Below are 13,483 nucleotides of genomic sequence, written 5' to 3'. Positions count from 1 at the left end.
TTGACAGTATGGGCTGGGATAAAACTACAGCTTTTGTCATTTCAAAATTGCACTTTCAAAGTGTGATCTCAATATAAAACCAATTCATCTTTCAGCCCTAGATACATTCACAATTTCCTAATGAGAGCATGTTATTTTAGTAAACATTAGATAACTTTTCCCACGCATCTAAGTAACTTATTTTGTATTTTTCTCTGGCTTATAAATTACCTCACTAACCTTTTCTCTGAAACTTTCCCCTCTCTTGTGAATGCTGTAATTCATTACATGTGTTATTTTCAAACATCAAGAACGGCAAACAGCTCTGGATTCAAGTTTTTAAATGAATCCCACCAGAATCAACATATTTTTAGTGTCTAATACAGAGACTACATGGAACATAGAGAAGCTTATGATACACTGTATGCCTGAAAGTTTGTAGACACCAGCTAATCCAACATTTCTTCTGAAATCAAGGGTATTAACTGAGACTTTGTTCCCCTGTTGCTGCAGCAACAGCCTCTACACTTTTTAGAAGACTTTACACTAACGTTGGAATGCTGGCACATTGCTCTGAGGATGTTGATTGCATCAGCTAGTAATGCTGGATGGTCAGTTCTGAATCACAAACACCACGTCAACTCACCTCAAAGGGTTTTGATGATGCTTCATCACTCCAGACAACACAGGTCTACTGCTCCACAGCCCAGTGCTGGAGGGTTTTTTACCCAGGGGCACTTTAACCTGCTTGTGGGTCCCATGGGTCTAGTTAAAATCAATAAAATCAGTATAACTCAACATGATATACCTCCCTGGTGTGTGGCAGAGTTTACTTTGTAAAACTATTAACATGAGCAAAACAACTGAGATCAAGACGAGGTCAATATAGCTATAGTTTACTTGTAAATTATGGTTTGATCATCTTAAAACTCAGGGGCAAATGATTACCTTATCTCAATTAAAACATGGAACAACTGTTCTTAACATAGCTTACAATTCTTTCTTTCTTCTCCTTTTCTTGGCTGAATAGTTTTAGTAATGTCCCAGTTCTTAAAATGTCACTCTCAACCCACATCATTGCCAAATAAGACAGCCGTCAGTCTGATGTTAACACAGCATCCTGGCTATGGGAGCTAACAAGTGGGCTAGCTGATGGTGACATCACCGACAGCAAACAAACAATAAAAATACCATTATTTAGAGAATTTGTAAAACAAAAGGTAAGGTACCCTTATTTTTCTTTCTGAGCATCATATTTAAGCTCGGCTCTCATACATTTGCATTCAAAAAAGCATCAAAGTTGATGGTTTGAATAAATCTGGCCAATCAACAGACATGGATATGAATGATGTATATAAGAATAATCATTGATATATATGTGTGGATTGGTAGAGGGGAAATAAACATCTTATTTTAAATTTAAAAACAAAAACAGCCAATTAGAGGCCCTGAAATACTCCTCTGTGCACCTAGGCTTCAGCCCAGGTAAGCCCATGCATGAAATTGCTCCTGTTTATACCCCTCTAGCACAGGCTTGGCATCGGGAATGGTGACGTTAGGCTAGCAATGCTTTTCTATTAAGACTACACAAGCTGTGTGCTGATTCATATGCAGATTTTAATCATGATTGTCGTCGTTGGATGACAAATTTAACGACACTGATGCTTCAGGTTGCTGACCTCTTTGAAAATATGGCAAACAGGCATACAGTTCTGAAAATACCCTGAAAATCCTTTTATATACCCAAGAAAGCCTTTAAAGGCTGAGGCATTGCTGAAAGAAAAAGAAGTGAGCACCACTGGAAACAACTTCACCGGAGATGGAAGTGCATGGAAACAACATGCTACCCTGAAAAAAAAAAAAAAAAATTTAAAAAAAACCACACACACACAACCCACTGCACATGCCAGGTCATAGCAAAGAACTTGGCACTGAAATCCTAGGCGATGGCACAGTGGAACAAAGCCAGCAATCAGTCTTGGCAGGTGCCAGGGGAGAATCAGCTGTTTTTGTCTGCCATTAGTGTTGATGAAAGAGCAGCAATTAGTCATTAGTGATGTGTCAAAAGGTCCGCTGCTGACCTGCTCCGAGGAAGCAAATGATAGCTTACGGCTGATATACTACTTCTTGCATTCGACCACATCATTTGCTGGAAGTACTAATGAAGAGCCCTTACTGCCTGATTTCTGATAATACACATACTAAAATGATGTTTATAACATCTACAATATAAGTGGATATTACAGTGAATGGTGTAGTTTTTATCCAATTACTGAAATGAATCATCTGTCAGTTTATACAACAAGCTGAGCTCCTATTTACACAATTCAGGCAAACCTTTACACCCCTTACTGCACTGTTACATCTAAAAACTTGTTGAAATTCAGTTAAAATCGCTATTGGTATGATGTAAAGAACGGGCAAACGTGCTTTTAAGTTTTCAGACCACGTTTTATAGAGAGACATAAAAGAGAAGTCCTCCCACCCACTGACTTCCTTGGCCACCGTACCATGAAAAAATATCCTCATTTGTCAGACAATTTCCTTTACAATAGGATGTTAAAAACTTCCTCCTCTGATTAGAGAACAAAAGGAAATGGTGAATTATTTTTAGATGAGGGATGGGCTCCTGTGGAGATGAGTTTAATCAATTGTAATTAATTCTTCTGGTTATGGGCAGTAGAGCTTGACAAGTCAGAGAAGGGGTGAGGTTATTGAACTGCATTGAAAACCCATTAATACCTAATAAGAGAAAAGGGAAAGAAGCAGGCTGAGATAAAAATGGGTACAAATGTGGGAATCTGAATGTCCCTACTGACTAAGCTATGGGAAAGATCGACAGACTGGCAGGTCCGCCTTTGGTGCTGCTGTCATCGTAGGTGATTGGCGTCCAGATGAAAAATGTGGAAATTAAGCAGCTTTTACTATATTGTACTGTATTGTACCTCTGTCTTGAGTTTGTTCCCATTCTGTCTATCCATCCAGAGTACAGGAAAAAGTCCGGACGGCCAGAGCTCAGCTAATTATCAAACATTTATGCTGCCTTTCAGGCTGAACAAAGAAGAATTGGCACTGTGCACGTTCTTCTCAAAGTCAGGCTGACCTCCCTTTCACTTTGTTTTCCATTAGTTCTTTTTGTTCCAAAGTTAGACGTATACTGGAAAAAACAGCGCTTGAAAACATAATTAGTCCCTCTTTAAGGAGCTAATCAAATTTTAGTTGAAGTATCTTTGATACCTTCATTTGGTTAGAGCCAGAGCAGTCCCACAATGCTCCGCAACCAAGCACAAATGAAAAGAATATCTCTAAAGATTTCAATGCAGAAGCAAACTGTTGTGAATCGCTTTGAGGGGGGTGATATTACACCAGCTCGGTTTAAGGTACATGCAAACACTGTCATCCCATCAAAACAAAACCATCTGAAGCCTTCATCTACCCCACCCCCTCTCCCCAACTCCCACACCTTGTCACATTCTTTTATCTCTCTTATTCTCTTTCAGTTTTCCTTCTCCTTTCAACCGCCATGGTCTGATCAGCCTTAGTTGGACTTTCAACCTCAGAGAGATGTCCATTTCTGTTTTCCTCCATTTCTTTTCCCTTTTCTCTGATGCAGCCTCTGTGTTGAACCATTGGATTTAGACTTCAGTACAAGGAATCAATATCTAAATGAACAATATTTAGTACAAAATGAATTTGCCCTTTGCATACACATATTTCAATCTTTTAAATGGAGTTAAATGTAATAAAAGTCAGTCAGAGTAGTTTTTCACAACCAGACATCTGAAGCATCTTAATGCTTCTAAAAATTCCCCTCATGGAAAGTTATTACATGAAATGGTTATGAGCTGCATGTGGCCTGAGACATTGTTTAGTAGGGCCCATACTCTACATTTGTGTTATTTTATGCATCAAAACCAGTTGTAATTTATTTTTACATGACCATTTTTTATTCATATCATTTAGAATTAATTTAGAATGCCTTTAAGAGTGATATATGATAAAGATCACTGTCTTGAATGTCTGTCCTGCATTGTGCCTCACTCAAAAAGCAGTCTGAGCTGAAACTGCAATGTGAATGGGCTGGGCTAGACTGAAAATGCATATATATATATATATATATATATATATATATATATATACACTATATAGCCAAAAGAATGGGCCCATCTGCCGTCACATGCATATGAACTTGAGTGACATCCCATTCTTAAGCCATAGGGTTTAATATGATGTCGGCCCACCCTTTGCACCTATAACAGCTTCAACTCTTCTGGGAAGGCTTTCCACAAGGTTTAGGAGTGTGTTTATGGGAATTTTTGTCCATTCTTCCAGAGGTGCATTTGTGAGACCAGACACTGATGTTGGACGAGAAGGCCTGGCTCGCATTCTCCGCTCTAATTCATCCCAAAGGTGTTCTATCGGTTTGAGGTCAGGATTCTGTGCAGGCCAGTCAAGTTCTTCTGCACCAAACTCACTCATCCATGTCATTATGTGCCTTGCTTGGGGGCCATCCCCAAACTATTTCCAAAAAGTTCCCAAAAAAAGCATAAAATTCTCCAAAATCTCTTGGTCTGCTGAAGCCTTAAGAGTTCCTTTCACAGGTATTAAGGAGCTGAGCCCAACTCCTGAAAAACAACCCCACACCACAATCACCCCACCTCCACCAATCTTTACACCTGGCACAATGCAGTCAGACAAGTACCGTTCTCGTGGCAGCTGCCAAACCCAGACGTGTCAATTGGATTACCAGATGGAGAAGCGTGATTTGTCACTCCAGAAAACACCACTTTACACCACTGCATTCGATGCTTTGCATTGCACTCGGTGATTTAAGACTTCGATGCAGGTGCTCGGCCATGGAAACCCATTCCATGAAGCTCTCTACACTGTTCTTGAGCTAATCTGAAGGAAAACATGAAGTTTGGAGGTCTGTAGCAATTGACTCTGCAGAAAGTTGGCAACCTCTATGTCTCTGTGCCTCAGCATCCGCTGACCCCGCTCTGTCATTTTATGTGGCCTACCACTTCATGGCTGAGTTGCTGTTGTTCCCAATCGCTTTGTTATAAAACCACAGACAGTTGACTGTGGAATATTTAGTAGTGAGGGAGTTTCATGACTGGACTTATTGCACAGGTGGCCTCCAATCATCCTGAGAGCGACCCATTCTTTCACTAATGTTTGTAGAAGCAGTCTGCAGGCCTAGGTGCTTGGTTTTGTACACCTGTGGCCATGGAAGCATAGCAAAATATACCCCAAAACAATCTATTTTGCCATGGGAATGCACAGGAAGCATGGCCTGCAGAACGGCCATGTGAGGAGGCTCTTGGGAGGAGCTGCATTCACAGTAGGACAGACATTTATCATAAATAAGCTGGTGTTGTTAGCTTAAAGATGTGCACGTGTTACTTGTGCCATTCTGTGCTGGGCTGTGGGGTAGTTGGAGCTAGTGTAGCGCCCACTGTCAGAAGAAAGTATACAGCTAGAAGTGACCTGTTTCAGCAGCACCGTTTCCTACATCTTCTACTTTGTTAACACCACAACATATGAAGACTCAAGAAACGTGGGAATGAAATCCTAATGCGTGGCCACAACTTAGTAAGGCATGATCTCCTTCTCACGACTTACTAAGTCATCGACATCGGCCAGGCCTTACTAAGGCGTTGCCACAAATTAGGATCTTGCTTCCAAGCATTAATAAAGTTGTTATTTATGGAATGTCACCAGCAGGGCTCCATAACATATGCATGCACACACACACACACACACACACACACACACACACACACACACACACACACACACACACACACACACACAAACAAACACACTTACATCTATATGCTGATTAACAGCATTCCTCCAAATTCCATTACATCACTGCAGTTATTTCAAAGCTGGGTCAAATGTGGACAAATCTACATAATATTTCTTGTCTATGAGCACCATCTAGTGGTGTGGGTCTATTAACAACCAGTATGTTCAAGGTTCTGCACCAATTCAGCACACAAAAATATTTCATATTCTTGTATTAAACAGATTCCAAATAAAGTTTCCTCTCTGTGTTGTCTTTGAAATATACACTGCTAAGGTCACTGGTCAAAGCGCCAGCTTCTATCAAATAGCTGGCTGAATTGGCTCATTGGATTAAGAAGATGTTAAATCATATCATGGTTCCTTCCTGATGAAAGATTAATGGCAGCTCGCTCTCTCTGTCTAATTTGCTCCTTTTTTTTCAGGTCACTATTCTACATAAATCAAAACCTGTCTTCAATTTTCATCTTGCCCTGTTAGCGACTCAGCACAATTTCATCATCTTTATATTAGCTGAAGAGATTTGTCCTCTCTGCTTTATACAGCACAAAGACTCCCTGGCTGGCCTGCCAGGAAAATCGCTAATAACGACAAACTGATGTGATGAGTAGCAATAAACTAGTTTTTCAGCCTCAGAAAAGAAAAAAAACATAATTACACATAAGCCCCATCAACTAAATATAATTTTTTGAGTAATGTGTCCATTTTCATGCATTTATTACAGCTTCCATTCTTTACAGGAGACTTTCAGTTTTTTTAAATAAATCTGCAGTGATATTTTTCCACACCTCAAAAGTTTAGTCTTAGAAGCTGGTTGCATTTTCTATTGACTCAAGTAATCCCAAACACATTCAATGATGCTGAGGTCTGTACTCTGGGGTGTCCAGTCCATTGTTCTCACAACATCAGCTTCATTGATTGATTTGTAACAAGTTCTCGACAGTCGTCCTTTCAGACTCATGGCACTGAGCTCTTTTCTCACAGTAAAGGATGGACAGAAACTCCTCTACCTCTCTCTCAACGAAGAAAGCTTTAATCAGAATCAGAATCAGAATAGTTTATTGATCCCAGGGGGAAATTGCAGTTATTACAGTTGCAACCATTTATGTAAAAGTATAAACACTTTAATAATTTAATACAAAAAAGAGAAATTTGCAATATGTCCACAAGATTTAAACTCTTACAAACACAGTCAAGTGGCAGTGACAGTGAAAATAAATATGAAACATACTGTTTCACACTGTTCCTCTGATGGTGACAGTTTTGGTGGTCTACCAGGCCTTGTTAAGAGTCCTATGTTCTTATCTTTAAACTCTTAGATGCTCCAGCTTTTTTTACTGGTTTTCCTTTGACTTTCCCATTCCTTATGAAAGTGGTTGTTTTATTTCTAATCTCCTAAGAAATATCTGAACCTACATATATCATCTGAGGTTTTTTTTTATTATTTAATGTTTATAGTAGTAAAACAGTGGTAAATTTTCTATGGGGACTATTTTGCCTTACAACACCCTGCATGTAGCTTTCTGCCGTGGAAAAATATAAAACATAAAAAAGACCAAAAGTTAACTAACGAAATAAATGAATTACTTAATATATATTTGTTATTTAATATAAATATTATAAGTTGATAAATATTATTTTTAATGAATAATATTTGATTTAATCATATTTAGCAGGGGGGTTTATGATTTTTTTTTCTGGAAGCCTTTCAGGAACTCTTTTAGGATAATTGCTGCAGCTTATACTTTTTAACCTGATTGTTTTTATTCATTTAGAAGACAATTGTTGATATATATGTAATGAAAATCGAAAACTGTCAGCGAAACAACGTCCCAAATGTTTAAATGTGTTTGCTGTGTCTTGCTGCGTATCCAAGATATTTCAGTCCAGGCTGTGTTAATTCCCTATAGGATAAATGCTAACTCACCTCAGACACCCTGAACCTGGCGACGGCCACTGGCCGAGCTGTAATTAAGTGCGGTTAAATATGTGACGAAGACAAACCTTATTCAGTACAAAACAACTTTGACAATATAGGGGATACGGGACGATGTAGGTTAGAAAGTGAAGCCAGCCTCTGTTCACTCGCTCTTGAGTTTATATGCAGCTTTTGAAGCTAGTAGAGTGACTACTATTTTGAAATGTCGTACTTCCGAATTTGTTCCGCTTAAATTTGCTTGCTTCCCGGTTTGTTTTTCTGGGTTTCTTCATTCAACCAGATTAAAATTTATCGTACAATGGCTTCGGTCATTGTCAGCGGTCAGAGACCTCTCCAGAATGCCATGCGACTCGTAAGGGTGGCTATTCAGTTGGATACGGGTAACAGACATAAGGTAGAAGTGTCCGTTTTCCTCTCATATGAGCTCGTATGAGATGTATTTAACAGTTCATCCTGCCACTCCTGCCTGTGCTAAACATGCTGGGGCTACACGGTCCAGCCGGAGGAGCTTCTGCACTGCCCCGGCGTGGTGTTTTCCAGTTATATGTGGCGGTTATCAGTGGTAGCCTAAATAACGTCAAGCCATTAAATTTCCTGTTGAATAAAAAACATCCGAGACGAGACCAGCCTTTGCTTATAGCTCGTTTCAGACGTTATAACGGGTCTTTGATGGTCAATGGGCTTGTCAAGCTGGGTATCCAACTGGATGCAGGGCTTGAAAACTAAGCTGATCTCCCATCTTAACCAGTTTGGCCTGACCAGGTTTTTTTTTTTTCAGCAAGCTTAGTCGCAACAATTTAGTTCTCTGCTAGTTTCTACAATGGCTTTGCGAGCAACTAACTTACGTTCAAAAGATGGCATACAAATACAACTTGTAGTATCACCTTTAAACTTCGTTTATAGTTAACTTTCACAAAGCCAGACTCATTTATTACATGATGTTGAACCAAACTGTCAGGGCTTTCTGGGAATAAAAGTGCTGCCCTGTATGCTCTCTAGGCTTTCTGCAAATGGCAACAGTAAGGTGTTTAGTAGTCAGCATGGTCCAAGTCAGAATAAGAACATGATTATTTGCGTCCTTGTTCTTCGTACTCCTCTAGGAGGCTTACTGTGAATACTTAAAAAGTATCAACTACATCTCACATGCCCTACTTCAGGATGCAGCATGTAAAGGTAAGAAAACCAATACGGTGTGATTTACCTACCTATCTTAGTTCTTTCTTAAATTCAACAAGTTCTGTCAGCAGTGTTTAAAACGTCTTTATTTCCTGAATTCTGTGTTGTTTCAGCTGAGGGAGAGATGGAGGACCTGGAAGTGGAGAAGATGGTGAAGCTTGTTGAACAATGTCTAGAGAGAGTGAAATCCTGCATAGGGAAACGGAATGACACATCTGATCCTGACTCGTCAGCCACACCGGTTCACGGAACCCCACTCACACAGATCACTGCTCATGTTTTGAATGTTGTAGCCAGTCCCACAAAGTCAGGTGAGTCTTTATCTCCGTATTCCAGATACTGTTTAACACTACACGGCAAAAATAAAGTGTATTTTATGTCTTTTCATAATGGTATCAGATGAAACAGCGATGGAGTCAAAGACCCAAAGTAAACCAAGCTCCAGACATCGCAGGGTGCTCTCAGAAGGTGAAGGGGCAGGATGCCCTTTCTTGCCCCCCGAGGTCTTCCAGAAGCTGCAAATAGTGGATTCTCAAGACAGCAAAAAGTTAGTCACTCCATGTTTCATAACAGTTCTTCTAAACAATGTTTGTAGTGCAGAGTCCCCTAAAGTGGACTGTTGACCACCTACTTAAATGTAAAACTAGTTAAGAAACTCTTGCAGGGGCCCTAAATAATACAATAGAGGGGTCTATGATAATTCAGGCTACAGTGAAATTAAAGAAAAAACAAGCTGTATATTACTATAACCAGATTTTAAAAGCTACAAACATCGTTTTTTATCTTCTGTTCACACAGAAATTAAAACTAAAAATGATCTTATTATATATTACCTCTGGATAATTTGTAAACAAAATTGCTATTGGTCTTGCAAGGTTCATTGATCTTGCCCTTAAATACTGAAATACTTAAATTCTCTGGGGTCAAAACATTGGTGATTATGCAACCTTCAAGAAGAGATCAGTTATGTAGAGTATGTACTTTCTCAGTTATGTACTTTCTTATTTCATGATGTCTGGAATCTTCTAGTGTTGTACTGTTAAATATCATCCATCAGTTTCAAACATACTTGAAACCGCTATTTAGGCGAGTAATGTAATCAAGAGTTATCCATCATTGGTTTGAAAAGAAATTGTTTTAGGAATGGGAAGTTCTTGGAAAAGACATTAGACATGTGGTTGCCTGTTGGATGTTTTGTAACACCATTGCATCATAAATCTGATTACCTTATATCCTAACAAAGCCAAAGGACATTATAGATTATAGAACACGACTGAGTTGGTGGCTGGTGAACTGTCTTCTTCCTGGAATTCAATACTTGTAAAATTGAGAGTGCACACTGAAGTATTTGGAGACGCATTTTCTTCTAGTGAAGAAGAAAATTTCTTCTCTAGTGCTTAGGCTGTGTAATTAGCAGTCATTATATGGTTAAACTCACCTTCCCAGGTTCCACAGAGAGCTACATTGGCTCTGTCTTGTTCCAATCATCACAAATGCTTGTGCTCATGTTAAAGGCACTGATACAAAAATGCCCCTCATATTGTCTTACAGCCAGTGCTGGAGGCACATTGGAGGAGTTCATGGTTGGCCAGTAGGGTTTTGGCGCAGTTACCTGAGCCAACAACATTACATTTATGAAAACATATTAACATAGGAATGCACTGACAATCATTAAATGCCAAAATCAAGTCTGTTTTGTGTAGTTGTTTAGGAAGATAAATTGGCAGCTCTTCCTCCTCTCATTTGTCACTATGTGGGAAGAATCTAGGACTGGATGACACCACAGGCAGCTTTTACCATGTGCATTCAATTTTGCATTAGAGAATGATGAAGCCCAGTTATGTGATTTATGTGAGGAGAGACAACAGCGGCAAAAAAATGAAAATGCGAAATAGATGTGAAAGCAGAGAAGAAAAAAACACTTGAAGAGAAAGCAGTGAAATGCTCAGAGAAATATATTCTATGACAGAAATATGGAGATGGGTGATGAACAACCTCAGAATTCGATTACAAACCATGAGCCAAACCATAAGTACATTTCACATGAAAATTTTATTTTTAATTCTTCCTAATTCTTTACTGTTCTGTAATGGTTCATGTATGTTTCATGTCATTCTTTAATTTTCAGAATTTATTTATTTATATATTTATATATATTTTTGGCACATTTACTTGAAAAACTTGAAAAACCAGGCCGTGTCTCTTTCAAGTCATTATATTTCATAGCTGTTTAAAATACCTTGGATGTCGAACAAGGTCCATGTATTGAGTGGTGTATTATCTCTTAACACATTTGCTTAAGCCATAGATAGAAAGAAGTGGAGATTCTTATATCTGTGGGCAAAGATATGGACATGTTCTGCTATTGACTGGAGCTCTTCTTTGTTATTTTGCTGTTTTTATTTTATATTATGTAATATTGCATTTTTGATTGCTTAAGATATTTCCTCTGGCCCTTGACCCAAGAAATTAATTGGTCACTATCAGCTTGAAGCATGCATATGAAGAACTTGTCAGTACATTATATTCTCTGATGCAAATATCATTCAAGTTTGGCCCTACTTTCAGAGTGACACTCCACTTTTTAAAAGTATATTATTGTGATTTACTATAGATACTCAATGGCAATGCTGTGTGCCCAGAAAAAGTAGCTCTTCTACACACAGGAGAAAACATGATACCCTTTTCTTTCTCAAACTGTTGGTGCTATCTTGCAACAAGAGATCTACTCAATTGGCATTACAAGCAAATATAAAAAAAGGAATAAAATTTTCAAGCAAGGATTTAATCTGCTAGCTTTATTTCCTGTCATTGTACTTATAAATGCAAGATATTACAACAAAGGTGACTGTGTGTTACAGGGAATTAACGCCTATTGAGGAGGCTTCACGTCTGAACCAGAAACTAAAGGCAAATTATGAGGCACGTCTGGCAAGGCTTGCCCCGAGTCAAGCCACACAAAAAACCTCACTAGTAAGTACATCCTCTCAAGCAAATATTTTTAAACTATTTAAGATTTGATATTAAGAGGTTTTTTTTTTCACTCCTTTGTGTCATTTTTTTATCTCACTTGGAGGTGTTAAAATGTGTTGACATTCATACTTGCGGAGGTATTCGGTTGAATTTTCTGTTAATGCAGCCTCAAATTCACACCCTCAAAAGGTTTATGCTCAGAAGACTATTTTTTTTGTCTTTAATAAGTCTCTGTGACATTTTAAAGACATTGTAAAAACTTCATATTCTCTTGTAAAAAATGTAATTGAATTCAGAACCATCAGCCAACTGTGTTTGCACACTGGAATTAGACCTCTCCATTTAACCCACCTACAACCCCAATTACAATGAAGTTGGGACGTTGTGCAAAACATAAATAAAAACAGAATACAATGATTTGCTAATCCTTTTCAACCTATATTCAGTTGAATACACTACAAACACAAGATATTTAATGTTCAAACTGATAAGCTTTGTTTTTTGCAAATATTCACTCATTTTGAATTTGATGCCTGTAACACGTTCCAAAGAAGTTGGGACAGGGGCGTGTTTACCACTGTGTTACATCACCTTTCCTTTTAACAGCACTTAAGCATTCGGGAACTGAGGACACTAATTGTTGAAGCTTTGTAGGTAGAATTCTTTCCCATTGTTGCTTGATGTACAACTTAAGTTGCTCAACAGTCCGGGGTCTCCGTTGTCGTATTTTGCGCTTCATAATGCGCCACACATTTTCAATGGGACACAGGTCTGGACTGCAGGCAGGCCAGTCTAGTACCCGCACTCTTTTACTACAAAGCCACGCTGTTGGAACACGTGCAGAATGTGGCTTGGCATTGTCTTGCTGAAATAAGCAGGACGTCCCTGAAAAAGACGTTGCATGGATGGCAGCAGATGTTGCTCCAAAACCTGTAGGTACCTTTCAGCATTAATGGTGCTTTCACAGATGTGCAAGTTACCCCTGCCATGGGCACTAACACACCCCCATACCATCAGAGATGATGGCTTTTGAACATTGCACTGAGAACAATCCAGACAGTTCTTTTCTGGCCCAGAGGACACGACGTCCATGATTTCCAAAAACAATTTGAAATGTGGACTCGTCAGACCACAGGACACTTTTCCACTTTGCATCTGTCCATCTCAGATGAGCTCAGGCCCAGAGAAGCTGGCGGCGTTTCTGGGTGTTGTTGATATATGGCTTCGCTTTGCATGGCAGAGTTTTAACTTGCCCTTGTAGGATGGAGCGACGAACTGTGTTCACTGACAGTGGTTTTCTGAAATGTTCCTGAGCCCATGTGATAATATCCATTACAGAATGATGTTGTTTTTTATTGCAGTGCCGCCTGAGGGATCGAAGGTCACGGGCATTCAATGTTGGTTTTCTGCCTTGCCGCTTACTTGCAGAGATTTCTCCAGATTCTCTGAACCTTTTGATGATATTATGGACTGTAGATTATGAAATCCATAAGTTCCTTGCAATTGAACGTTGAGAAACGTTGTTCTTAAACTGTTGGACTATTTGCTCAAGCAGTTGTTCACAAAGTGGTGAACCTCACCCCATCCTTGCTTGTGAATGACTGA

The 13,483-nt window shown here is 39.1% G+C and overlaps 1 protein-coding gene across 1 annotated transcript in view; it reads left to right on the top strand.

Annotated features, from left to right (window-relative positions):
• The first annotated feature begins 7,971 nt into the window (after positions 1-7,971).
• Positions 7,972-13,483, top strand: part of vps9d1 (VPS9 domain containing 1) — a 28,789-nt gene continuing 23,277 nt past the window's right edge. The window contains exons 1-5 of the mRNA XM_017689295.2: positions 7,972-8,123; positions 8,830-8,902; positions 9,019-9,216; positions 9,305-9,452; positions 11,767-11,878. Of these exons, the coding sequence (XP_017544784.2) occupies positions 8,028-8,123; positions 8,830-8,902; positions 9,019-9,216; positions 9,305-9,452; positions 11,767-11,878 (627 nt within the window). The 5' untranslated portion in view covers positions 7,972-8,027. The remainder of the gene's footprint in view (positions 8,124-8,829; positions 8,903-9,018; positions 9,217-9,304; positions 9,453-11,766; positions 11,879-13,483) is intronic.

This window comes from Pygocentrus nattereri, chromosome 7, assembly GCF_015220715.1.
Source record: "Pygocentrus nattereri isolate fPygNat1 chromosome 7, fPygNat1.pri, whole genome shotgun sequence".
Taxonomy (NCBI): domain Eukaryota; kingdom Metazoa; phylum Chordata; class Actinopteri; order Characiformes; family Serrasalmidae; genus Pygocentrus; species Pygocentrus nattereri.
Note: the sequence above shows the minus strand (reverse complement) of the source record. Positions and strands in the feature narration are given on the sequence as shown.